Here is a 27,743-nt window from a genome sequence, read left to right as displayed (position 1 = left end):
AGCGGAGATGACGCTTCAAGTCTGCCTTCCTCTTTACTGTGTGCGTGCAGAACGGACATTTGTAACGCATAGAGGGAGTGGAATCTGAGACAGAGAGAGACATTGACTGTCAGATCCCTTTCACGCATCACCACATCAAATAACTATTTGAAATCCTATTTTAAAAAACATCTCTTGTTTACCCAGAAGGTCCAGACCCATTGCGTAATAGAGATATAGAGAAAGAATCAGGGGCAAAATGTGTGATAAAGGCCTAAATGAGAAATGTTTTGCATTTGAACTACTGTTCAAGTTTTGGCTCCTAATTACAAAACAGATTTGTGCAATATAAACAGAAAATATCTTGAGAGAAAGTTTTGATGAGGGACAAAATACTTACACAAAATCAGTATAAAATACTGTTAAAATGCTAAATAGAAAAGAATAAAATAGAATTTATATTTAACTCTAAGATTATATTTTACGTTTTTTAAAGCCGGGCTACATTTATAATAAAAAAAACCCAGTAATATCATGAAATATTACTACAATTTAAAAGTTTTACAGTTTCTATTTTAATATATTTAAAATGTAATGTATTCCTGTGATGGCAAAGCTGAATGTTCAGCATCATTACAGTCTTCAGTGTCACATGATCCTTCAGAAATCTTCCTAATATGCTGACAGGGTGCTCAAGAAACATTTCTTAATATATATGCTTGATATTTGATGAACAGAAAGTTTAAACGAACAGCATTAATTTAAAATAGATTTTTTTTGTAACAACGTAAAAGTCTTTACTGTCATGTTTAGCAGAATAGCACTTTCAGCGGCAGTGTAGTGCTTACCTTTATTGAACACCCCAACTACCCCAACAATCGACGGAAGGTTGGCGTACAGGTCGTCTGCTTTCTGAGAGCAGTGTGATACCACCCCCTGCAGGTCAATGAGAGAAGTGTCTTCTGTTACCAAGCGACTGGTGGCGGTTCTTTTCCTGTTTCCTCTTCTCCTGCGTTCAGGGAGCACAGAGCTGTACTGCTCCTCCTCCATTTGAGCCTCCAGGCTGGACTGTGGAGGAGAGTTCTGCTGAAGCCCTGAAGGCTGTGGGCTGGTTCCCCCGAAGTCTTCCTGTGGCTGTTCATCCTCTTGCTCATCCCAGAGTCTGGTCTGAGAGCTCATGCTTACGTCACACATGTTGGACGGCTCAATGATGTTCTCACGTCTGTCCTGAAGCGGACTGCTGTCCGACAGACACAAATACCGATTCTCATCGTCCTCTTTTGCACTGATCTCGAGGAAAGATTTAATGAAGGCCTTGCAGTAGGAAATGACGTCATTCATCTGCAGGTAGCTGGCGGCTGACATCACTTCTATTACATTAGAGCTGTTGAGCTCCAGCTGGCCAGAGTAAATAAAGTCCAGGATTATGGCAAAGATGTCAGGGCTGAAGACATCAAAAGAAGCACTTACAGACTCCAGAGTGTCTTTAGCTCCCTGAGACAGCAACATCCTGAAATATCCACTGCTGCCATACAGGACATTGCGGTGTGCACGGAAAATCTGACCCTCAACCAGCACGTTGCAGTCACAGAACAACTCCTGCTGCCGCTGCTGGTCCAGCTGCTTTAGCAAACAGCTCTGGTGGATGGCTGACATATCTGCACTGGTCCACTTGTGAACAGGCCTGAGAAGAAGAAAAAAAGAAGTGAGAACTTTCAAAATCTTTTTTATGAAAATATGAACAGCCTAGTTAACAGTTTAACATTAACATTATTCACTTTTACATTATTTCTGCAGCATGTATGTTTGCTTTGTGTGACGTAATGGCAGCGATTTGATTTCGCAAGGAGGCAGTAAAACTCCGCCTTACTGTTCTGTGATTGGACTACACGCCTGTCAATCATGTACATTCACTGTGGAAGGGGCAACACCCGACTTTGCGCATCGGGTAACGAGGGAGAGAAGCAGGGAGAGAAAAAAAAGAGGAAATACAGAAAGAGGGAGAGAAGACGAGAAACGCGGGTTTAACACTGAAGCTGAAAACATTGAATGATGACAATAAAGAAAAATTAGAGGACGTTCTTGCTGTTAAAAAATATATCTCCATCTTTCGTCTTCCCTCGCAGCACGCGCACACAAATACCAAAACTGGGTTACGCTGTGTAAATAAATAAATAAATAACCCAACTAATATAAAGCCATACAATCCGTAGCAACCGAGAAAACGTTCGAAAAGTCAATTATGATTAAAGTGCTCTGCGCCCTTATTTATGTGTAAAACGCCCGACGGAAAAAGTAATACCTGAGATAACGCACACAAACGCCTGTAATGAACTAAAACAGCATTTTATCATTAACGAGACATAGCATTTCTTACATTACGAATGAAACCTGTCGGATGGGGGATAGAAGCAGTGGGGTGGTTTCTGATGGGAGCCCTGTCGTCCGTGGAGCCGCCCACCGCGTACCGACCTCAGACTGGATTTTAAAACGTAAAACACCCGGCTTTGCAACACCGTCGCCCCCTTTTCATATTTCGGATTACCTGAGCTCGGACGCCCCGCGGGTTGACGCTGAGCCTCGTGCTGGTCCCCCTTCGCCCACCCTCTTTACCCGGGCACCGTTTCCCCCAGTCTCTTAAACATAATACTCACAGATGCCCCGCGTCACCCGCACTCCGGTACGGTCGACATGTCCCACTTTCACAAACCATCTCCATTTCTCTGCCTACTTTGGATGTATTTGTCCAGCTTTTGTTATCAGGGCGAACTGCTTTCACTTCCTGCTTTGCCCGAAAGACCGAAACCCGGTTGTGCTGGAAAAACGTTTTGCTGACGTGGGTGTCCGGAGCGCCCGGGACCGGAGAACCGCTTAAAGCACACGCGCCCCCGTACAGAAAAAACAGTGCATTTACGGCTTCTGGCCTTGAAAATGAAAAAATGTCCCATTTTGGTTTTTAGCACTTATGTTGACCCCATTGTCTCTTAGGAAACAGCGCCATTGATTGGACAGGGAACTTGTTCATTTCAGACACTCGAGAGATGTTTTATTCAAGCATGCGTTTTGTTAAAATAACCAAAAACACTGTTTTATCTTGATTTATTCAGAACAATCAGTGAAATACTGACAAAAAAATCCCCTTCAACATACAATAAAAAGAAAATGCAGCATATGAAAGCATTTTTATTATTTCACACTGACAAGGAAGTATAAATAATTATAGATTAGATCAGTGTGCTTTAATACAAGTGAAATGGCATAAAAATTGTGTACATTAAAAAAAAAGACAGATGCTGAATTAGATGAAATCATTTGTTTATATTTAGGTTTCTTGTAATATAATGATTTTATATATAATTATTACAAATGAAAGACTTCATTGTCCCACTTTGGCTTTGTTTTTTTGCTATTGAGTGCAATTCCCTTATTTTCATAAGAAACAGTCTCCATTCATCCAGTTTCAAGGCTGTGTTCCATTACTGAATCCTGTGGGATTCTGTGATTGCCAGCGCCATAGATCCTCACCTGTGATTAGATAAAACAGTCAAATTAATCGTGAGCTGTCAGTATTTCTCACCCATCTATTTATGCACACTGCAGAATGAAGATTTGGTTTGATGGTTTACACTTACACATCCTCTCCAGGCCGTATTCAGCCTTCCAGCCCAGCTCTTTCTCTGCCAGACTTGGATCTGCATAGCAGGAGGCCACATCCCCACTCCGCCGAGAGGCAATCTCATAGGCAATCTGGAACCAGAGGAAAAATGTTGCCATTGAAGAGAATATTGGATTTATGGGAGTTTAAACATCACAATGTGATTTCATAATGGTGACCTCAGGCTGAACAAATTGTGTTCATCAGGTTTTCACCTCACCTTTCGACCTGAAGCTTTTTCCATGGCATTCACCATCTGTAGCACAGAGTAGCCTGTACCTGTGCCAAGGTTATAAACCTACACAGAGACCAGGACAGAAAGGTAAATAACTGGAAAAAAAAGGATGTGAAAAACAGAGTACATTAAAAAGGAAGAAAACATTTCTTACTTTACACCCACAGCTGTCCTTCAGTTTCCTGACGGCAGCAATGTGCCCTTTAGCCAAGTCAACAACATGAATGTAGTCTCTCACACCTAGCCAGGAAGAATAAATCAGTGTATTTATCTTAACAGGAAATTGAAATGGAAACAAAATTAACTGAAATAAAAACCAACATAACTGAAGAAAAAAAACAATTCTCATGACTACACAGCAAACTAAAATAAAATAACACAACATAACATGGTATATTATAAAACTTGAAAGCTATACAACCCCCTGCATTAAAACATGGAAATGCCAATGACGGAATAGGAAAATCAAGACATTGCTGAGAATTTTAACTGCATTCATAAAAAAAAATAAAATAAAATACCAGTCAGCACAAACTTAGACAGCCCTAAAATAAAGACTAAATAAACAGAAACCAGAAAACTCTGGGGGAAAAACTCAACTAAAACCACTGTTATTTTAGTATTATTTAAATACTGATATTTATTTATATTTTGAAATAGCTTTCAGTTTTATATTTTCAGTTTCATTCAGTTTAAGTTTTAGTAATTTGTTATGTGCTTTGTTATTTTTTATTTATTTAAATATTTCTATTTGGCTTTAATTTATTTATATCTAATTTCTTGTTTTAGTAATTTTAGTACTTCACCTTAAACACATTTCAGTTAAATGCCAAAAGGAACTTTTCTAAATTTGTTTTTCCATCTAATATTTATATTTTATGCAAGCTTTATTTCAATTAACAATTCAATAAAAACCCCCCCGATGTTTTATAGTTTGTTAACAATATCTCATAAAACACATAAATATATGAAACAGAATTTAATTGAATATACAAAAGTAATACAACTCCAGAAATTAAAACCATCTCTCATTACCGGTTCCATCAGGTGTGCTGTAGTCACTTCCAAACACATTCAGATGTTTTCGCCTGCCGATAGCAACCTGCCATACAAGTGAGAAAGAGCAACCTCTTTTACAATGCACACAGACACAAATATGACTCTTTTAAACCTTAAGTGCTCAGACAGGTTACCTGGGCAACATAAGGTAGAAGGTTGTTTGGGATTCCCTGTGGATCTTCACCAATCTGTCCTGAGATGTGAGCACCAATGGGATTGAAGTACCTGAGCAGCACAGCATTCCAGTCCTGCAAGACATTTTATCAGTCACACACACATGCCACACAGACGCAAAAGTGTCAGAACAGAGCGGCCAACTACCTTCTCTGCTGTGCACTGGTCCCTGATCATTTCCTCTATGAAGTACTTGGTCTTGCCATAGGGGTTCGTACAGCCACCCACTGGATGCTGCTCATCAATGGGGAGTTTCTGGGGGTCTCCATAGACGGTGGCAGAACTGCTGAAGACCAGATTACGCACCCCATGAGACTGCATCACCTGATTCATACACACAGAGCCACAGCCAGTAAGGCATTCCTTAAGAGCCGAAAGCACTAACATGCACAAACAGACCCCTAACTGTACTAAATCTGGATGTCAAGAATCAGATTCACATGGACACTCCATGCACAAAAATGACCCATGCATAAGGACAATCCATGCAAAGACATTTACATTTTCAGACACATTTCTTACCTCCAGCAGATTTATGGTTCCTGTGAGATTGACTCTGTAGTATCTTAAAGGCTGTTCTACAGATTCACCCACAGCTTTCAGTCCTGCAAAGTGCATCACAGCATAGAAGGAGTGCTGGGACACAGGGCAGAGAGAAAACATTTGAACTCAATTAACCACTAGGGGACGCTGTTATACATTGAAGCGGCTCGTTGAGCCGTGGTGTTTTAAAAAGTCCTCACTTTTTTTTATTTTATAAATCAAATGTAAATGTATGTCCCTGTTACACTTAATTTTCCGGGTTAAATAAACATTACATAAAAAACAGACCAAATACAATTATACCTTTCATCAAGTTAGTGTTTTTACGTTCATTTCTTCCAAAATAACTAAAGGCAGTAACAATTTAAACAACATTTATTATTTGTGAACTACTGTTCAGCTTTTCTTTTTAATAGTCAACTTATTTTCAGCAGTTGTCAAGCTTGTACACGCTCGTCACAGACACGAACTTGTACTTTTAATTTCCCCAAGCTGATTGATCATTAAAACCCCCCACAGTCATCATGTTTACAGGCCATTTCAAGTTTGAGTTTGACGTGACAAAGCGGTGATATCTACACTGTAAAAAAAATTCAGGTCTCCAATTGAAAATTTTCTAGTGACGATCACATCTACATTTTTCAGTTGGCCAAATTTAATTTCTGTGAATTGAAGCAATTTAATTGACAGAAATTCAATTTGGCCAACTAAAAAATGTTGATGTTATCGGTCACTAGAAAATGTTCAATTGGAGACCTGAATTTATTTTTATAGTGCAAGTGGCTTAGTTGTTTATTTGCTTTTAAATTAGTCTTCTCATTAACGCCATTATTCTCTTTATTCAGACGATTCAAGAACGTGCACAAAAACAAGAGGCGGGATTTATTGCACAAACCAATCATAACGATCAAATTCTCAATTACCCCTCCATCAAACCCACTGCACACATTAGGGGTCTGTTTTAAATCAACGGGCTCAGGAGAGGCAAGCCTCCCACTGTAACTTTACCTGCGGGTGTTGCTGTTGGACAGGGTTACTTTACTAAGAAAGAGTGACTTTTACACTTTTTAAAGCTACACTATGTAACTTTTCCATCCACTAGAGGTCGTCTGTTCAAAACAAAGGCGTAGTTTGATGACGCCACGTTTGAGCGCAGAATCTTGGGACATGTGGTCTTCACCTCACAGCCGGTTGAAAACAGTCAGGATAGGACACGGGCAGAAATCATGTTGATGGATGCGATTATTAACGTTACTGTAGTCTGAAGCAGAGCAGGGCCGAGTGTTGTGGAGCTGAGCAAGGCCGCAGGAGCGATTGAAGAGCGGGACTGTTATTATGGCATTGTCGCCGGCGGGACTTTTATTATGACACGGTTGCCGGCGCCACTTCCTCTTTTCCAGTCATGAGTATATGAGGTAACGCAACTCTGTTTATCGTATTAGATATATCTGAGTGTGTTGAGAAGGAAGTTATGACGTTCGCTCGGCGGCTGCTATGACACTTGTTCACACTGCAGTGAGAGTAAAGTGTTTCACTGAATAAAACCGGAGACCGAGGGTGACGCAGATATGACGCAATCGACAGGCGACTCCCTCACACGCATAGCTCACACGTCCCGGCTCCTTGGTTAAAATAGCAATTTCTCACGATTTACAAATAGTTGGAAACATTTGGGATATTCTAAGTACTCAACTGAACAAAATATATAACACTGGCCTAGTGGTTTCTGGATATTTTACGGCAAAAATCCTACATAGTTCACCTTTAATGTCAGATTTTGTAATATTTGCATTGTTTTATTTTTGTAATATATATATATATATATATATATATATATATATATATATATATATATATATATATATATATATATATATTTTTTTTTTTTTTTTTTTTTTTTTTTTTTTTTTTGAGGACACTCCCTTGCTTCCTCAGAGTAAATGTCATATATATATATATATATATATATATATATATATATATATATATATATATATAAACAGCAGACATGTTGTGGCTCAATGTATAACAGTAAGATGAAGATTGATTATACAGTATATACATGGATACAAACAATAATGGGTGTTCATTTGTACCTTTTTAAACATTTTCTCCAGTCCAGGTTTATCTAGAAGGTCCAGCTCATGGAACTCAATCTTAGTATTCAGAAACTTCTCTATCCTCCGCAAGCTCTCTGGAACATCACCCTCTCCTCAACAAAACACGCATCAAAAAAAAAAAATAGCACATTAGAAAATATTATTAGCTTCCAGGAAACTGAAGTTTTGTCTTAAACCTAAATGCAGAATTAACAATTTTTAATATATACATATTTTATATTATAAATAGAAAATATAATGTTAAAGATTTAAAATAATAATAAAATACAAATATTTAAATTAATATTTTTAAAAAAAAAAGCTTCGTTACACTGACTATACTAGATATATTCCGCACAAAGGGCTCACTGTGTGTGCAGGATATTTCTGAGACTCTTTGTAATGCAATGTGTTCAGGATACCACCAAGGGCATTCTGCAGTTTAGTGTGATTTACTGAAGTCTGTTTACCTCTGACAGCATTACTGAAATTATCGATGACCACAGGGTGATACCCAGCCTCTATGAGCTCCACAACACAGTGACTGCCAATGTATCCACCTCCTCCTGTCACCAAGATCTTCTGACGCATGTCGAGAGCCTTCAGTGCAGACAAAAAGATAGACATACAAAGGTGAATGTAATTACTGGATCATTATTAACAGGTATGTGGGTGTGTCCTATCCTTATTCAACCTGTACGTGCACTACGTGGCTCTACCTTCACCAGCAGCATGAGCATCCTGTTTCAGTGTTTGAATGGAGCTCTTTCATTCATCAATGGCGCTCACATCACAGCATTTATGCTGCCTTCACGTGCTATCGGAATTATCGTAAATACAAGTTTCCGAGGTAAAAAATTGCACATGAACGCCCCCACATTCTGAAACTTGAATGCAATGAGCTCGTAATCACGACTTCAGAAGTCGGAATTATCCAATTTCCGATAGCACGTGAAGGCAGCATAAAACCTCACTAAGATTCCCAAAACGTTCAAGTGATCAATGACAATTTAGTTCAAATGAGCCTGACTACACTGGTTTACATTGATAAAACACAGTAAGACTTTAAAAGTCACCTGACTGAAGGAAGAAAGTGATCTCTGATCTCTCAGAATTCGAACAAAACAAACAATATTACAACAGCTCACAATTCAGATCTATTTACACTCACCATGCTGATGAATGCGGATCAGTGAGGGTAATTGGAGAACACGCAGGTGACAGTCAGTACAGTGACAGCAGGAAGAGTTTGCCGAGTCTGTTTGGTTTATTCATTCTTGCTTCCTGGTTTCAGGAATACGTGGAAGTGTGTGAAGCCGCCAATGTATGTTCTGCGTAATTCACTTTCAAAGAAAAAGTCTTTCATATTTTGATTCTACTCATGTAAAATATTCATAAAATTCTTTATTTGTATATCAATCACTAATTCATCAATGCAGATGTTCTTTAGCAGGAGCTCGTTGTCCAGTAAACCAAAACTGTAAATGCCCTCATAGAATGCATTTTGCTCATTGAAATACTTTCTTTGGAGACCAATGTAAATCAACATAAATATTAGCGCTGTCAAATCGATTAATCGCATCCAAAATAAAATGTCATGTTTACATAATATATGTGTGTACTGTGTATAAATATTATGCATGTAAGTATGTATGCGTATATATAAAAGAAACATTTGTTATATTTATATATAAAACATTTATTATATTTTAGTTATTTATTTATACATAATATAAATCAAAAATATATATACCTGCAAATATTTATTAAATATATACATGAATAAGTGTGTATATATGCATATTAATTATACACAGTACACACACACACACACATTATGTAAACACAAACTTTTATTTGGATGCGATTAATCGATTTAACAGCACAAATAAATATATCAAGTATCATGTAAGCCTAAAACCACAGTGTGAAAAACATAAATGATTAGTTTTTTTATTTAATGTTGTGACATATTTTTCCTTTTTATTGTTTTTCAGTTTCCTACTGGGATTTTTTCAGCTTTTTTTTGTTGCATTTTTCACATATACACATATATATATATATATATATATATATATATATATATATATATATATATATATATATATATATATATATATATATTTTTTTTTTTTAAACAAACAAAAACAGAGGGAAAAAATACAAACAAATTAAAAACAGACAAAAAGAAAATGCTTTCTCACAATGACTTTTATTATGGAAAAAGTTGTTCCCTCATAGGAGAACTATTTTCCCCTACGCACACAACTTTCATTCTGACGTGTCTGTCCTATGGAATTAAAAGTGGTCAAATACAATGGTCATATGTCAGTCAGCTGGTTTATTCATTTATTTAAAAACAGGAAGTGTCACTTCTATATCCATCAAAGACCCGGTCTTAGACTGCTGAAAAAAAGCAATATAAATATACATTTATAGGAATATAAATATGAAAAGGTGCCAGAGAGACTGGAGAAAATACTGAAAGCAATAATGCGTGTGTATATTTCTGTACCAAAATAATTTCGCGCAGCTGACATGAGACTGTTGAATCTGTAATGTGCAGTTGAACATGATGATGCCTAAAACATCCCTCTCATCCACACTTTAATTAAGGGATATTCATTCATATGTTCCTATTATTCCCACATTTTTCAGTCACATACTTACACAAACATCTCTCTCAAGCCTCACTCCTTTGTCAATGAAAATTACACGTCTGAATAAGCAGCAAGAAAAACAGAAAACAGAATAAATAAAAATATTTATTTATTAATGCTTGTCTTTGGAATCTTACTCTCCTTCGAAATCTACAAAACGGTAATGACTCAGAGTTTCAGTGTTGGGTTTGGGGGCTCAAAGACAACAGAACATGATGAACAGCTGCTCAATGAATCAGCTCTGTATCTTACTCAGACTATTAACATCACAGCGAATAAAACATGTCACACATACAGAAGGAATGATTTCTGTGATTTAAGATTTATAATGTAGTTCATGTATTACTGTATCTGAATAAAATAAGAGCGAAACGAGAAACTGACGATGAAACCTACAATTCCACATGACAACCAACAGAGGGCAGAAAGCAGCAATAATAAAAACAGGACACTCCTCCTTAAACTAAAACACTCTGCTCTCCTTTAGGAGTTACGCAGGAGGGCTATAATACTAGAACATCAAATAGCATTCCAGTTCTTCTCAGTGGGATGAATGCAGGACTGGGCGGGACCCCCCCAGAAGTTGTCTTTTTTGGCCTCTCAGCTCTAGGCACATCATTTTTGAGCCCGTAAATGCTCTAGGCACATCAAGAAAGCACACAATCACCATGAAATCCAAATTGACAATTGACAATAACTTCCTCTCAGGTCCTTACACTTGCAGTGACATCTCTTTGATGATGTTTGGTGCGAGGGTGGGACATGGTGTCACACGTAAGATCATAGCAATAGCAAACCACAATGATCCAATCATTGTCCGATGGACAAAATCAACTCCAGCCCATTTTGTCTTGTTTGAGAAGACATTTCAGTAGAATACGTCACAACATGGAAGAAAAGACTATTGCAACCTCTGTTTCATGCTGACTTTAAGTTGATATGACACTTTTAATAGCCTTTCAGTATAAAATAATGAAAAAAAAAAGCATTTTTGCTTGCAATAAGTCAGAATACATGGCAAGGTTAGCGGGCCATGCTAACCAGCCAAACTCAAATACACTGTGCAAATGATCAGGACATGTTTATATCCAGAGTCTCACATCTCAAAATGTTGGTAGATGCTCTCTACGTATTCCAGAACTCTGTGCCAGTCCGGTGCATCATCTTTTAGCATTTCCTCCACCGTCTGAGGAACCACAATGAAACATTATTCGCATTCATGTTTGCATTATTCCAATGAATCATGTTTGAGTCATTTTGTTGGCTAATCATGATTGTTAATACATTCAGCCAATCATGTCTGAGGCATTTACATATCCAGTCAATCATCTCTGAGTAATTATCATGTTCAGCCATTCATTTCTGAGCCAATTACATATCTAATCAATCATATCTGAGTCGTTTTCATGTCTATTCAATCATGAGTCATTTTCACATCTGGCCTGTCATGTTTCTCATTCTCATGTCTTGCATATTCTGAAGTCTGGAATTAATTAATTGTGCATTGGTTGATTAGTTTGGTGTCTGAATCAGGGAGGAGTAATTATAGGATTTAGTTATGAAATTAAATACAACTGCTTAGAAAAAACTCAATCATCTCACCAGAGATGCAGAGATTCCAAAACCTTCTCCAGTCTGGAATGCTAGAGTGAGGTTCTCGTTCTATGGATAAAATCAGCATCAACGTCATCGTAATACCCATATGCTAATATGTTATCATGCAAGCATGTGCAAGATGTGTATTACCTTGTTTTCTGGATTGAGTTTGTCATATGGTATGTGAGAGGGGAGGTAACTGTGGTAAATCGCACAAAAGGCCAAACCGTCCTCCCAGCAACTGCTGAAATTAGTGATCTCAATATTCTGCAGGAAAGAAAGGCGGAGGCAAATGATAAAGAGACAGGCAGATATTCTACATCAGTCCAATTTTAATGCATCTTTTTTTCTGGCCAAGACCACCCAGTTAGATAGGAAGAGACCGAGTGATTGATATATAAAGTGACCAACCACAGTTAGTTTTGTCTTTACATGCTGTTTGGTTTTATAGTTTGTATCACAATAATAAACCTGCGTAGAAAAAGTGTATTTAAATAAAGGTGTAGCAAATGCATACACACACTGGGATGACAATTCCTGTCTATAATAAAAATAATAAATCCCTATTATTTCACATATAAAATTTAAATATGGTATACATATACACTAAAGTTTTTTGAAATAAGTCTCTTATGCTCACCTAGGATGTATTTGATCAAAAATACAGTAAAAACAGTAATACTGTGAAATATTATTATAAAATAGAAAACTATTTAAAATAACTGTTTCTATATTTTAAAATGTAATTTATTCCTGTGATGGCAAAGCTGAATTATCAGCAACATTACTCCAGTCTTCAGTTTCACATGATCCATCAGAAATCATTCTAATATGCTGATTTGCTGCCAATTCAGTCCTTCGGATGAAAGGTCCTGACTCTCTGTGGTCATTAAAAATCTCAGAATGTCCTTCAAAAAAATGAGTAGGGGTGTAACCCCGGCATCCTGGCCAAATTTGCCCATTGGCTTCTGTCTATCATGGCCTTCTAATCATCCCCATATACTGATTGGCTTCATCACTCTGTCTCCTCTCCACCAATAAGCTGGTGTGTGTGGTGGGCGTTCTGGCGCAATATGGCTGCCGTCACATCATCCAGGTGGATGCTGCACATTGGTGGTGGTTGAGGATATTCCCCAGCCTGGTGCTACCAGACTCTTGTGCATTTCATTTGTACAGAGATTCTGGCCACTCTCCATTGACAAGAGTTAACTTCCTTGGTACTCTGTTGAAGTTTAAAACTATTGGATCTGCCCAGAGCCACTCTGGATCTGCCATAACCAATCGCTAACGTTTGGTAGTGACGTATGTCATCTCAAACTAGCGCACAGCATCAACGTCAACGTTCTCAGCCACTCCCTCTGTTCGCTGATTGGACTGGTTAAAATTTGACCGGAGAAAACCAGAGAATATACCGCAATCCCAGACGGAGTACTGAAGGAAAATGAAAATTGAGCGGAAGTACGTTGGAGGGCGGAGCCAGGCTAGATATTCCCCCCTTCTATATGTAAATAAATGTATATAAATGTACCAAATTATTAATTAATAATTAAATAAACATTTATTTCTGTTATTAATGTTGAAAACAGTTGTGCTCCTTAATATGTTTGTGGAAACCGTGATACATTTTTTTCAGGATTCTTTGATGAATAGAAAGTTCAAAAGAAAAGCATTTATTTGAACTAGAAATCTTTTGTAATATTATAAATGCCTTTACAGTAACCTTTGATCAATTAAATGCATCCTTGCTGAATATATTACTTTAAATATATGAATTTAGCTGAATACATGTATTCATTTCTTGCTACTAAGAGCCTCAAACAAAAACTAAAATTGCACTTTTATGAAAACAGTGACTTTTTCATTCTTAAAGGGTTAGTTCACCCAAAAATGAAAATTCTGTCATTAATTACTCACCCTCATGTCGTTGGACACCCGTAAGACCTCCGTTCATATTCGGAACACAAATGAAGATATTTTAGTTGAAAGCTGATGGCTGAGAAAGGCTTCACACAGGCCTCCATTGGCATTCAGTACATTGACACTTCCAAGATCCATGAAAGGCACTTAAAACGTCGTTACAAAGTCTATCTCACCACAGTGGCTCTACAATAATCATACAATGCGACGACAATAGTTTTTGTGCGCAAAAAAAAATCAAAATAACACCTTTATCCAACTTGTTCTTGTCTTCCGTGTGCGCCTCCACGACGCATGCGCGAGAATATGACGTAGCGCCGGTGTTCGGGATTCGATGAAATACACACTTAAGCCCCATTTTGAGCACTACGCCGAGACCTAAAGCACGATCAATGTAGAATCCAACAGCTTAGACACGCGCGTCTTCCTCTGCTCGTAAACAAATCGCTTCTGGGTCATATGTCCGAACGCCGGATCTGCGTCATATTCTCGCGCATGCGTCGTGGAGGCATACACGGAAGTCGAGAACAAGTTGGATAAAGGTGTTATTTTGATTTTTTTTTTCGCACAAAAACTATTGTCGTCGCATTGTATGATTATTGTAGAGCCACTGTGGTGAGATAGACTTTGTAACGACGTTTTAAGTGCCTTTCATGGATCTTGGAAGTGTCAATGTACTGAATGCCAATGGAGGCCTGTGTGAAGCCTTTCTCAGCCATCAGCTTTCAACTAAAATATCTTCATTTGTGTTCCGAATATGAACGGAGGTCTTACGGGTGTCCAACGACATGAGGGTGAGTAATTAATGACAGAATTTTCATTTTTGGGTGAACTAACCCTTTAATAGTGTTTGTTGTTTCATTCCAGTAACTTGTAAACATGACTTTCAAGGCTTCCTTTTGCAGACAGACTGATAAAAAAAAACCCAGTGAGTCAGACAAGAGCTTTCCAGATTGACAAAGTGCTTTTCAGTTGTGTGTACAATGTGCATCAGATGGCCAGTGAAAGGAGAGTGGGTGGTCCGTGCTGTCTAAGGCTGAGACAAGGGGGTGTGTGGCCGACTGCCAAGTTTGATCTGTCAGCTATTTCGTTTAGTTTGGTTCAATTCAGTACCTTGTATCCCTGAGTTCTGTCTTGACACCAGCGAAGCAGGGAGTTCCGCCTGGAACTTCCATGAAGCCTCAGCGACCTGAGTCCTGATGGGAAATCCTCCTGTGTCCTGATGGGAAAGGAGATGAATGTCAATTCTCTATTCGTTGACTATCCTTTCAGTGTTTCTCATGAACGAATGGTAACAGAAAAAAAGAGGTAATGGTGTTTGATTCACCTTGTCCTGTTGATCTTATTTGTCACATCTAAACCTGAAGAGTTGCATGTTTGTAGATGTGAATTCTCCACTTTCTTATCTGTTAGACATGCACAGACACGCACGCAGAATAAATCATTTGTGTCCGTATGAGTCTGGTATGCCAGCAATGGTACAAATATTAAATGAAATCCAATCAACAGGATATTGTGCAAATGAAACCCCTGTTTTCATACCTTTAATGGAGCTGGTCATGTTGTTATGTTGCTCTAAACTTACAGCTTGAGTCTTGCTCTGGGGAGTCTAAAATGATTAGACACTATTAAACAATTTCCATTTTTAAATAGTACTGATACATTAATAATAATAATCCAAACAATTGGAGAAAAGGGAATATGTTTTTTACGGCTTTTACTCACAGATTCTGTTGTCATAGCCACGGACGATTGGGAAGTACCATTTACAACAACATCAGGGTAATTGGAGGGCAGTCTGCACAGACTCCTGCAAAATGATAGAATGAATCATTAATGTAACATAGGTCTCTTTGACAGACTGTGGGCTCTAAACAATGAATCATTTAGAATCACTAAACAATGCTCTGGTATCAGATATATCTGCAGCATGCACCACAGAACTGTGCACTGATTCACAATGGAATGGAACTCTCTCGATGTACAGACAAGCTTGAATTAGACCGAATCAGATTTGATTCAGTTAGGAGTCGAGAGTACTGTAGATTCCAAAGGTAGGAATTGATTCCACTCAGGGGAATTGACTCCCTTCTAACATGTTCAGACGAGACAGATCCATTCCCTCGATTTCCAAACTACTACATGTCTGAGAAAAGCCTAAAGTTGAGGATCCTGATTCATTTTGAATTTACTTGAATCTTTTGATTCAGATCACCAACTAAACTTGGTCAGGTCTTGATTTATTCTGTGACTGTTACATCATTACATCAGTAGGTGGTGACGAATAGCCTCTCTTTGAGTACTGAGTGATTACTTCAATCATTCACTCAACTGATTCCTTCAAAAACACAAGGGCTGCATCCGAAATCGCATACTCTCTTGAGTAGGTACTTATTTTGAATAAGATATTACTTCACAACCGCTTAAAAACTATGTTCTAAATAGTATGAATGTGTGTAGCATGAATGTAATCTGTCAGTTGCGTCGCGTTACTGCCATTCACAAATCCTCTCCCGTGGCCTCATGGGATAGTAAAGTGTCCATCGAATGCACACTTCTGAATCTCACCAGAAGAAGTAGGGTACTTTTAGCCTACTCTTTTATGAGTACTGTGAATTCAGACATACTTTTGTCACATACTGTTTTTCACCTACTATTTATCAGGGAAGTATGCGATTTATGATGCAGACAGACATTCGTTCACAACCGAAATAAGCATACAAGCACTAATGTAAAATATAGAGGAAAAGACATCAACTAAAAATAACTAATGGGACCTTATTGTCAAATGTAACCAGTTTACTTTATATAAAACTTTTATATTTCCCATTCAAAATTTAAGCCTTTGTATGTTTAAGATCCATTTTTTTACATGTTGAAACTTAGAAAATACTCACCTTGACCTCTCTGTAGTACCAGAGATGTGCATGTCTCTTTTCCCCTTCATCTCATCTGTCCACAGTAGCTCTTCGGGTCCAGTGCTCTTCTCATAACCCTCCACTTGTCTCTCTAGGCCCCTCAGTATCGGCGCCCCCTGGTGGCTACCTGTGAACTGCTTCAATTTCAGCTTGCTCTGCTCCAGTTCAACTCTGAGGCTCTCCAATTGACCTTCAAACTCCCGGCGACCCTGTAAAGCATTGGCTAGCTGTGTGCCCATGTCCTCCATTGCTGCTCTTAAAGAATTTAGCTCTTCCTCAGATTCTGCCCTCAGTCTGTCTGAAACCACTAGCGCCACCTTCAGGTCAGCCTGGAATTGCTGCCACTCCTCACGTTCTGCCTACAGAAGGAGAAAACAGTGACAGAGTTGTATTAATAGGCATATTTCATATTTATATAATATATTCCAATTTATATTGTTTTTATTTAATATTATATTATCTATTTTTATTATAGAAAATGTTAATTACACACACACACACACACACACACACACACACACACACACACACACACACACACACACACACACACACACACACACACACACACACACTGACACACACACACACACACACACACACACACACGTATGCATATGTATGCATGTATATATATATATATATATATATATATATATATATATATATAGAGAGAGACTGATATATATAATTAAAATATTTGATAATAAAATATAATATTGAACCTATTGATGGAAATAAATGTTGTGATGTTATTTCCATAAAGACACATTTTCTTGTATTGTCAATGCAAAAGTCAAGCACTCTGTTAAGTCTACTCTGGCACATCCCAAAGACTTTCAATTCATTTTTCGTCCGGACTCAAAAGTGCCAATTCATGTGTGAAAATGATTTTTTTATGCTCACGCCCACCCATTCTTTCACAATTTGAGCCTGATGAATCTTGACATTGCCATCCTGGAATATGGCCATGATGTGTCTTCCTACTACATGGTTGTTTAAGAAATGAAAACTGAAGAAGAGAAATGAAAACTGTTGCCAAACATATAACATGCTAGAAGCATTATAATTGCTGCAATAATGATCCCATCACAGACCATCCAAGCATTTGCCCATTTAAATCCAAACAGCTGGGCAGTGTATATATATATATATGTCACGGTTCCTTTATTAAGACGAGGGGTCTTTGAGAGCAGAGCAGTAGACTGAGGATATGAATGTTTTCCTCTTGGATAGAGTTGTAAATTCAGCTGTGAGTCTAGGTCAGAAGGCTTGTTGTGAATCTTACCGCCATGATCTTAAGCCGCGATCATACTGTGCTGCTGTCCACCTCTCACTGTTTCCTAAACACACACTCACACACAATATGCTTACATTAAACTTCACTCTGCTCTACTGAGGAATTTGAGATGGTACTGCTAGTCTCAGCAAGACGAGTAACAAATCCTACTTCAAAGGTATAAAACGTATCCTGTACTATTTACATACAGTGGTTCAGAGCCGTGTTATATTCTCACACACACACACACACACACACACACACACACACACACACACACACACACACACACACACACACACACACACACACACACACACACACACACACACACACACACACACACACACACACACACACACACACACACACACACACACACACACACACACACACACACACACACACACACACACACACACACACACACACACACACACACACACACACACACACACACACACACACAAGAATCCTACTCCACTTGCAGCCCTGAGCATGTTCTGGCAATAAAATGATTGCTCAATAGTCAGATGTCAAGAAATACAAGAGTGATTACCAGGCATGATAACACATTTATAAAACAACACACACAATTTAATTTCATAATCACAATCGAAATCTATTCTTCCTTTCTCTTTCATCATCTCTTTCATTTCTTGTCCCTCTCTCATTAGAACTGACTGAAACTCTGTCTTGATTCTGCCAGAGAGGGAAAGGGACTCAAATAAACACAAACTATGGACCTCTAAAGTTATCAAAGTGAGTTAATCATTATAGTACAATCCTATACAGTAATATAAAGCAGACAGAAAGAGGTGAAACAATTGGCAGGCAAAGTCATTTAGGACAAGAGAGGCCAAAAGTGGGGGGAAATTCATGAGAAACAAGAGTTATCAAGATGAAAGGGTGGAGAACAACAATGCAGACGTTGAGAAAGAGACATAAGACCAACTGGAAGCCTGATGATTATCAAGCTAATTTTTGTGGGGAGGGGGAGGGGGGGGGGGGGGGGGTGAGAATCGAAAACACATTAAATAAAAATACTAGTATGTTAACTTCAACCAAAGTTATTCAATTACATGACTGACTTTTAGAATGATTACGTTAATGGAAGTGCAATGTAAGCATCATAACAAAATAAGTTGAAGACTCCAGCTGTGATTAAACAAATAACACTGTAGGAGGATGGAATTAGAGTAGGAGGGAGAGAGAGAGAGAGAGAGAGAGAGAGAGAGAGAGAGCAGGGAAAGTCTCAGCACCCTCTTCATCACTCTGAGGCCTCCAGACCCCAGCTGGAGCTGATTATAGCAAGACTTTCTCTGACACACACATAAGAGTCTCTCTGATATTGAAACACAGGCATTGGAGGGTATTTCTGTGCTGTCTGAATGTGAAAATCATTTTAAACTTTAAACCCCTTAAAACATTTGACAAAGCACAATTGCCAATTGTTGACTCCACACATTGTGTAAACAAGTATTTTATACACTACAAAAAAATCTATAATATAACTTATTAATTTGAATTAATTGCATTTGAATTTTCACACCAATATTTACTAAATGCCCTGCTTTTGAAATCCACTAAAGGCGGGAACACACTACACACTACATGACCTTTAATATCTAAACAGTTTTTAAAACACTATAGGCATAAAATCACTAAACGACTGAGGATCACACACTTTATCAGACTTTTAAGTGGTTCAGAACACAACAAACTCACACAGAAACATGTGCCTCGTTGCTAGGAGACGCATGACAAATGAAAACAATATGTGTTCTAAAATTAGCTCAAAATATCCAACATGTTTGATATCCTCCGATTGGAGGGAATCAGAATCTGTAGCAAAAAAAAGAGTCTGTGCCCATCATACACTACGCAATTTTCTGTGAAATCTGTCAACTCCAACTGGACAAAATCTGCAGACTGTCTCTGACTTTCATCAGCTGTTCCAGACTGTAAATCATAGCAAAAATATGGGCAAGTTGCGTAATGTATGATTATTAGTTAAGAAAATGCGTCCTCAATGAGTTCATAATAATTTTCTGTCACAGAAGAGATTTTCATGCATTTTTCCTTTTTCTATTAGCCTGTTTAAATCCTGAAGCATTTGTTCTAAAAGGACACTTCATTTGTTTGATGGATAAGGACTGGGTGAAATCGCATTACCACATGTTGGCAGGCACACAACCTTGTTAAAGTCATTAAATTCGGTCTCTCTCTCTGCTCACACTCACTGCTTTCCAAGCATCCCGACAGGACAAAAAATGACCCCACCTCTCTCTCTGGACAGTGGTGATGTTTTAGACATCAGCTCATTGACTCAGTGGGATTTCTAAGGAAGTACCACACCCATCTCAGATGATAAGAAACTTTTGCTCTTTTTGGGGGCTTTGCACAGTGTGTGGGGGTGGGTAGAGTGTAACTCTCTCACCCTACTTGACAACCCCTCGCACACACACACACACACACACTACATAATCACTACTACACGCACAGAAATGTGCCCACAGACAAGTGCGCCTGACACAATGGCCTAATACACTGTGTAAAGCTTTTTCCAGCCGAACCCAAATTCAGTGTGTGGCTCCTCCATTCAGCGCAGTCCATCTGGAACTGATCCGCCAGCTTCTTATGTTCATAACGTGTGTGTGTGTCTAAGAGTGAAACAAAAACTATGCATGGAGCGACCCAGCACCACTCATCAAACACACACACACCCATGACAGATTTTATGCTCTGTGAGTACAGTCATTGTTAGCACACGAAATGTAACATTTTAGCAATGTCCAGCGGGCGAGAGAGATTTTTTTTCGGGTCAAAATGAAACTGGGAATATTACAAAGAGTGACTTGTACATCTTATGAGTGAATATGAAAGTTGTGTGGTAATGTGTGAGAGAGTAGTTAAAGTATGTTTACATGCGCCGCAGTTATGATGTACAGTGTTTTTTCCTGTCTTCATATGTCTGTTCAAGTATACATTACACAATGCGTAACCAAATATTTGAAGGATTTAATACACATTGCGTGTCGTAACCTCTGTGTTTCGGAGAAAGCGCACAACAGCAATGCTAATTGTAGCATGACAAATGTGTACACTTGATGGACAAAATCAAACTATAATTGCATTATCAATCTGTTAGTCTGTTAGTGCAACTGCATAAACATCACAAAAAATTATTCGGGATGACTTTGATGAACAGAAAATTGCGACCGACTTTTCTTCTTTATTGTAGCGTATATCAGAGTGAAGCGGCTTCTAAAACAAGGAGGAAAAAAAAAAGAGATTTTAAGAAAAAAGGGATTTTATGTGAGTGACAGGTTCCTGGAAGGGATGGATTATTGTCCCGTCATCAGAGAAGAGATGTTTTTCCAAGGGGGAGGGGAAGGTAATGTCTTTGATGAAAGATTATGACACCACATTAATTAAAAAAATTACTGTACACGGATAAATCATTTATATTAAACACTGCATTATTCCATAAAAAACATTTGTCAATTTTGATTTGGTGACTTTGAAAAGACTAGTTGTTGCTTTAGTCCAACTGAAGGGTAGTTGAGTTGCATGTTAAAGATATGTGCACTCACAGAAAGCTGGGGAGGAACACACTTACTCTCTTGTTTGGTCAGTGAGTCGTTGCATGCTGACTTCTACTGTCACAGGGGCCAAACAAAAAAGTTTTGTTCTTGCAGGAGCTGAACAGAATTCCCCACATCCCCCTCATTGTGTCCTGTTCACTCCCTGTTTCCATCTGTGTCTCAAACACTCCTACTTCTTCAGGCCTGACACCCTGTATAGCTGCTTTGTGACCAGATCACCATTCTGTTTTTTAAATGTTGCTATAACTAACTAACAGACATTATCTTTATTTCATATTAATGCTATAGATCAATGCTAAATCTATCTATTCAGAAATCTAAGTCTAAGAGAAATGCACAATTTCACCCTCTCTTTCTCCATGTTTTCCTTCTCTGCCCCTTCCCGCCTTCCTCTCCTCCTTCCTGTCATAAATAGATTTTTTTTATCTGATTCCTTGAGACTACCAGATTAGGCCCATATTAGCAGAACCATAACACAAACCACTCACAAAAACAATGTCCATTCCTCAACTAAGACAGGAAGGGAGTCATTTGAAGGATTGCATGTCCCATAAGCCTTTGCTGAAGCTGACAGGCTGTTATCAAACCCTCCCTGACCTGCTCCTCTGGGAACAATGTTACTTCCCGTTGCATTTTCCTGTCTTCAAAAGAGGGAAATGTAGGAACCAAAGTGTCAAGCACAAACTGAGAGTACGTGGAAGGTGCAAAAAGAGGCAAGGGTGATTCACCTGAATCTTTTCCTTACAACTTCTCAATTCCTCCTTCATCTTCTCCCTCTCCACCAGAAAACATTGTAACAGATCTGCAAAAAATAAAAAATAAATACAAAAATGTGATTCTCAATATTTAATATTTACATCACCTTTCCTTTTAATTACACTTTTTATATGTTTGGGAATTGAGGATACTAATTGTTGCAGTTTTGCAAGCTAAATTTTTGCCCAATTTTGGCTCAAAAAAGACAGCTGCTCAACAGTCTGTGGTCAACGTTGTCTAATTCTCTTTTTCATGAGTGGACGTACATTTTCCAATAAGAGACAGATCTGGTCTGGACTGTAGGCAGACCAGTCAAGCACATCCCTTCTATGGTGAGGCCTGGTATTGGCTTCCATCTTGATGGAAGTATATATCTCTGTACAATCCCAATATACACCTCAACCTCACCTTCACACACATACACACACACATAAGTCACTCATGCCGTTTGCACTGATGCACCCCCAAACCCAAAGATGTTTGCTTTTGCATCTGTCACTGATGAAAGTCTGGATGGTCCTTTTCGTCTTTGGGACTGAGAACTCAAAATCATTTTTTTCCCCCAAAACAAGCTGAAACGTGGATTCATCTAACCACTACATAGATTTCTTTAGGTCTTTTGGACCATCTGAGAGGAGCTCGGGCCAAGAGAACTCGTGGCATCTCTGCATAGAATTGATGGATTGATGGATAGAATTGATCAGGGGCGATTCTAGAATTTTCATTTTAGGGGGGCTCAGCCCCCAGTGAGGGTATGAAAATAAAATTGGTAAGACTTTAGTTTAGGGTCCAATTCTCACTATTAACTAGTAGCTTATTAGTATGCATATTAGGATATTGGCTGTTTATTATTTCGTTTCGGGGGCATGGCCCCTCGAGAAAATGTTTATTTCTATTATCTACATGTGCATTTTAAGATGTTCTGAACGTCAAAAAATTAAATAATAGCTTGAAAACCATGTCAGTGGGCAGGTATGACTGATAAAGTTTTTCCATTTTTGTCAGTGAAGAAAGTAAACAATGTTTAACTGATATTTATATGTTTTATGAATCATTTTCGAAGGCTAACAGGAAAGCTAGGTAACTAAATATATTAAAATTAATTTACAATATGCACACATTCATTACTAATCTTATGCCCAATACAAGCTGAAAAAAGCTGAACTTTTTTTTTTACTGAGAGCTACAAATGGAATTATTAATTTACAATATGCACACATTCATTACTATTAATCTTATGCCTAATCTGAAGAAAACGGCTTTGTTAATATTTCTTATTTGTTAATTATATTATAAATTACATTACATAGGCCTATTTCAAATCAAAATGGTGAAATTAGACAAAAGTTTATTCATTTGGCTGAATATTTTTGTCATTTGTTTAATATTTCTGACTTAAAGAAGCAGCTGTCAAATATGAAATGTTTAGTTTAGCTACATATCTCGCACTTGACGTTGAGTCGCGCTGCTAAAATTCATCTTCAGCCTCAGCAGCACCTGTGCGTACATAAGCCTGCCTACTCTGATTTGATTAGTTTTCTCAAATATTTGGACATTGACGAGCGGTGACATCTTTTATACCTCAACTGTTACAAATTCACCTGCCAACTGTGGATCGTTTCAAAACAGTTTAACTTGGATATTCTAGCCTTTTCACTGTATTATTTATTATTTCACTTTCCCAACTGTTTTGCAGTGTGTTGCAGCCAACAAAATAAAAAATTGTAACTTACCCAATACTGTGTAAGGACATTGTTAAGTGTGTGTGCCATTCATTTAATTATGTGAACGCTCTAATTTATGAATGAATCAGTGGACATAACATGACTGTCTGACTCACCATTCAGAATGTGTGTAGTTTCTTCAGTGCTGTTGAGCTGCAGTGTGTTCAAACACTTCTGGAGGAGTTTTGCGTCCACTTCTGTGTCGCCATGTACACACACACCTGACGGATGAGACACCAGACTAGGTACTTGCGTCATCTTATGTTCCTCCTCAGCCTCTTTCGCAGGCCCTGTCCTGCAGTCCAAAAGCGAATCATTCTGATTGGTGGAGATGAGTGGTGGACTGAGAGTATCTTGATCCGTTTCAGGGGTGGCTGTGATTGTGCAGTTGGAAATGGACACCAGCTGAGTGGTTGGTGACCAAGTAGAAACACGGCTATATGGCGAAGCGGGAGGTGTTTCATATGTGTCCACTGGAGTGCCTGCAGAGAGACAGAGGTGGAGCTCTCAGAACACATTAATACAACAGTACCTGACAGAAATTAAACTTTATTTCTGTTATTCATGGGTTGTTCCGAATGTGGTTAATATTCATGATTTTCAATATCTTAAGAAGACACTGCCTGGGTACAGAATGATGACTACACAGAACAGATTTGACTAACATGTACATATTTTTTTGTCTATCCATTTGGATAGATGACATTCAATGTTTTTTTCACATTTGTTTCTTGTTCTCTAGCAAAATCTATCTAAAGTCTAAATCTAAATGTATTTTTAAACAATAAAAAATAATGATAATTCTTTGTAAAGCTTGTATATAAGAAAATAATCCATTATACTTCTGTCCCATTTAAGTGCATCTTTTAAGCATTTTTTTTTTCTTTTCCTTCTCAGTCAACAAGACTTCTGTATACCGGACGTAATAACTAAATTGTTTTTGTTTTCATATTATATTGTAAGTCTGTGGAACCACTTTGCATTTTGTATTTGTACTACATTATGATTGTCCTTACTATTTTTGATTGCTATTCCTTTAAACTTTACAAAACCCATGACCAAACTAGGTTGTATATAATTCCTGTTATGTTGCAATAAATTTTTTTTTTTTTTTCTTCTAAATTTGAAAATTTTGGCAAATATCAACATAAATTCTTCACACAAAGCTTCAGAATACTTGGGACATAGTGCACAAGTCATATGGACTACATTTATGACACTTTAATGGTGCTGTGTATGAAGCTTGAAAGCTCTTGTACATTATTAGAGGAATCAGCACACTATTCAAAATGCTCTATGGAGAAGTTACAAGTGAATCATACAGTTTTGAAACATCTTAAGGGAGAGTAAATGATTTTCAATTTAATGTGAACAAATCATATAAGAAAATGTTAATAGTTGTAGTTTTCTAAAATAGGCAGGTTTCACGGTTTGCTTTTTCTGAATACAAACCAACCGGAGCAGATTGGATTGAATGTGTGTGAGTGTGGGTGTTCTTCATTAAAAAGTCTTTGTCGTCTCCCTGGGTGGGAAAGGTTTGCTGATTCAGTAAGTCTGAGGGCTCTGGACACCACCAATAACAAAGAAGAATGTACAATACAGTATGCCAATAATGACTTTCTCTCTCTTATCCATTTAATAACTGTCCTGCAGTTCTCTCCTTTACAATATTTGATAGTCACATGCCTGGAAACTATGCTTCATGCAGTACTCTTTTCTGTATTCCTTAATTTTGTTTCTATATCTCTCTGTCTCTGCTGTTATGTTATCTCTTGAGAAAAATACCTCTGTAGGTCCCTTCGCCTTGAGGGTTATTGCCTCAGATCTCAATAAAACACCAGGAAATCCATGTCTGTGTGTGTTTGTTGTCAAAAGTTACCTGAAGATCCATGTCGTTCTTTTCCAGAATTATTCCCCATTGTTACCAACAGCTTTTTTCACTCTAGTGGATAAAAAAAAAAAAAATTACACATATTTTGTTTCCCTTGGTTACACTTTATTTTGATGGTCCAGTTAAGACATTCTACTATAAGAAACTTTGCAACTACATGTCAAGTAACTCTCATTAGAGTATCAGTAGACTGTAGTAAACTGTTTGGTTAGGGTAAGGTGTTCGGGTTAATAAGTTGACATGTAGTTCAGGGTTGCCAGGTCTGCGAACATTTTTTAAAATAGCCCAACGGTCAATCAAAAGTAACACAATACTTGCTCACTGACCCTATCCCAAATATCAAAACGAAATATGCCACTCCCATATTTTATATATTTTATATAAGTGTTGGCAGATATTAAGCAGACAATCTACAAATACTCTAATGACTGGTAAATGACATGTAGTTGCAAAGTTACTTAGTTAGAATGTCTAAAGTGGACCATCGAAAAGTGTTATCCTATTCTTTAGCACCCATTCTCACACACGTGGTCTATGTCCCATGCACTTTTTTATTCAATATCTAACTAACAGTAGTGCTGGCACATACACAACAATAACTCAAAAGATATAACACGATTGTATCGTAATCTCCACTCATACTCCTCTTCCAGGTCACTGATGTATTCAGAAAGCTCTTCAACAACTGGTAGGGCAATTTGAATGAGGTTTGTGGTAAAATTTGCATAATGCAAACGCCCAATGGACAGCACTTGCTAAACTTACACTGAGGTGGAGCAAATACATTAGGGAATACTATAACATAATATAGTGTTGTAACACATTTGGTTTCTGTCAATTAAAAAAAAAGCATTTATAAAATCTCCAGTGAGCGGGAGAGATAGACATAGGTTTGGCAAACTATTTCAGTAATATCCTTAGAGTTTTCTACTCTGAGGTGAACAATGTAGGATTCTTAACTTAGCTGTCAGACACAACCAAAAATATATGGAAATAAAATTGCTACTACTTTGTTCAGAAAAGAACATTGTGACGATTTTAATCTAATAGGCTAGTAGTTTAATACTATGCTAATATAATATCGTAGACCTGAATTGTTTTTAATGTTTAATATTTTTGTAGTCTAATTAATAATTTTGTTGTAGTTTATTACAAAGAGAAAGAAAACATTACCTTTTTGATAATTTCTAATGTTAAAACGATTACTTTAAATAAGTTTAATGAACTAGCAACTAGTTAATAGTTAAAGAAACCAAGATAATGAATAATAACAACTTTAAACCAAGACAATAAAACAAGGAAATAACATAGATTAGCCTACACGGACAGAGAGCATCTATAGGAGAAAAGGACGGCATGCGTATAGCCTATAAATTAATAATATATATAAAAAAGACCCACACGACAATGAAAACAATAACAATGAATCGTTTCTGTTGTTTACACACCTTATCGAAGGTCTCTTGTTCACCGGGACTGACTGGAAGTTTTACATGTTGTCGCTTGTGGAGTCGCACCTCTTCACGGACGGGAGCGGATCATGAGCAGACTGCAGGATGTGGGTATGAAGCACGGTTAAAAACCGTCCTTTTGCCCCCTCATGAGGACTGAGCAGCAGCCTACTACCGAAACAGCGTGAACTACAACAAA

General features: G+C 37.8%; 3 protein-coding genes across 4 annotated transcripts in view; all 3 read right to left on the bottom strand.

The window, feature by feature from the left end:
• The window catches only part of zbtb8a (zinc finger and BTB domain containing 8A), a 4,180-nt gene extending 1,153 nt beyond the window's left edge, over positions 1-3,027 (bottom strand). Inside the window, exons 1-3 of the mRNA XM_079833037.1 lie at positions 2,634-3,027; positions 828-1,663; positions 1-84 (exon numbers count right to left, since the gene is read on the bottom strand). The exon at positions 1-84 is cut by the window's left edge and continues 86 nt beyond it. Of these exons, the coding sequence (XP_079689163.1) occupies positions 1-84; positions 828-1,663; positions 2,634-2,698 (985 nt within the window). The 5' untranslated portion in view covers positions 2,699-3,027. The remainder of the gene's footprint in view (positions 85-827; positions 1,664-2,633) is intronic.
• On the bottom strand, positions 3,002-9,052 carry gale (UDP-galactose-4-epimerase). 2 transcript variants are annotated; one of them, XM_079833046.1, is made up of 11 exons: positions 8,916-9,052; positions 8,215-8,344; positions 7,742-7,857; positions 5,625-5,738; positions 5,250-5,426; positions 5,063-5,176; positions 4,905-4,971; positions 4,024-4,109; positions 3,855-3,932; positions 3,612-3,726; positions 3,002-3,504 (listed from the first exon to the last, which is right to left on the bottom strand). In XM_079833046.1, exons 1-11 carry the CDS (start codon positions 8,916-8,918, stop codon positions 3,440-3,442), a joined length of 1,065 nt encoding a protein of 354 aa, XP_079689172.1. In that variant the 5' UTR covers positions 8,919-9,052; the 3' UTR covers positions 3,002-3,439. The 2 variants fall into 2 exon arrangements, with proteins under 2 accessions (XP_079689172.1, XP_079689173.1); XM_079833047.1 differs by having other exon boundaries at positions 7,742-7,854; positions 8,916-9,042.
• An 894-nt stretch (positions 9,053-9,946) lies between these two features.
• On the bottom strand, positions 9,947-27,622 carry LOC307135869 (cytospin-A). Its single transcript, XM_079832577.1, has 13 exons — positions 27,542-27,622; positions 26,082-26,144; positions 24,319-24,684; positions 22,451-22,524; positions 16,815-17,194; positions 15,643-15,727; positions 15,460-15,526; positions 15,245-15,323; positions 15,031-15,136; positions 12,151-12,267; positions 12,007-12,066; positions 11,505-11,590; positions 9,947-11,042 (listed from the first exon to the last, which is right to left on the bottom strand). The coding sequence occupies exons 2-13, from the start codon at positions 26,119-26,121 to the stop codon at positions 10,946-10,948; spliced, it is 1,557 nt and encodes a 518-aa protein (XP_079688703.1). The 5' UTR covers positions 26,122-26,144; positions 27,542-27,622; the 3' UTR covers positions 9,947-10,945.
• Positions 27,623-27,743: the final 121 nt, after the last annotated feature.

The sequence above is a fragment of the Gobio gobio genome, assembly GCF_949357685.1.
Source record: "Gobio gobio genome assembly, chromosome: 13".
In the NCBI taxonomy this organism is placed as follows: Eukaryota; Metazoa; Chordata; class Actinopteri; order Cypriniformes; family Gobionidae; genus Gobio; species Gobio gobio.
The sequence above is the reverse complement of the archived record's forward strand: the minus strand, read 5'-3'. Positions and strand labels throughout refer to the sequence as shown.

Excerpts from the sequence above, each read along its gene's own strand:
- gale (XM_079833046.1), bottom strand. Across the intron at positions 7,858-8,214 it reads TTTCAGTAATGCTGTCAGAG|GAGAGGGTGATGTTCCAGAG; the intron begins GTAAACAGACTT and ends TGTTTTGTTGAG. Across the intron at positions 3,505-3,611 it reads ATACGGCCTGGAGAGGATGT|GTGAGGATCTATGGCGCTGG; the intron begins GTAAGTGTAAAC and ends ATCTAATCACAG.
- LOC307135869 (XM_079832577.1), bottom strand. The coding sequence starts at position 26,121 with ATGGGGAATAATTCTGGAAAAGAACGACATGGATCTTCAG. Across the intron at positions 17,195-22,450 it reads GTTGTAAGGAAAAGATTCAG|GCAGAACGTGAGGAGTGGCA; the intron begins GTGAATCACCCT and ends CTCCTTCTGTAG. Across the intron at positions 15,728-16,814 it reads GGTACTACAGAGAGGTCAAG|GAGTCTGTGCAGACTGCCCT; the intron begins GTGAGTATTTTC and ends ATCATTTTGCAG.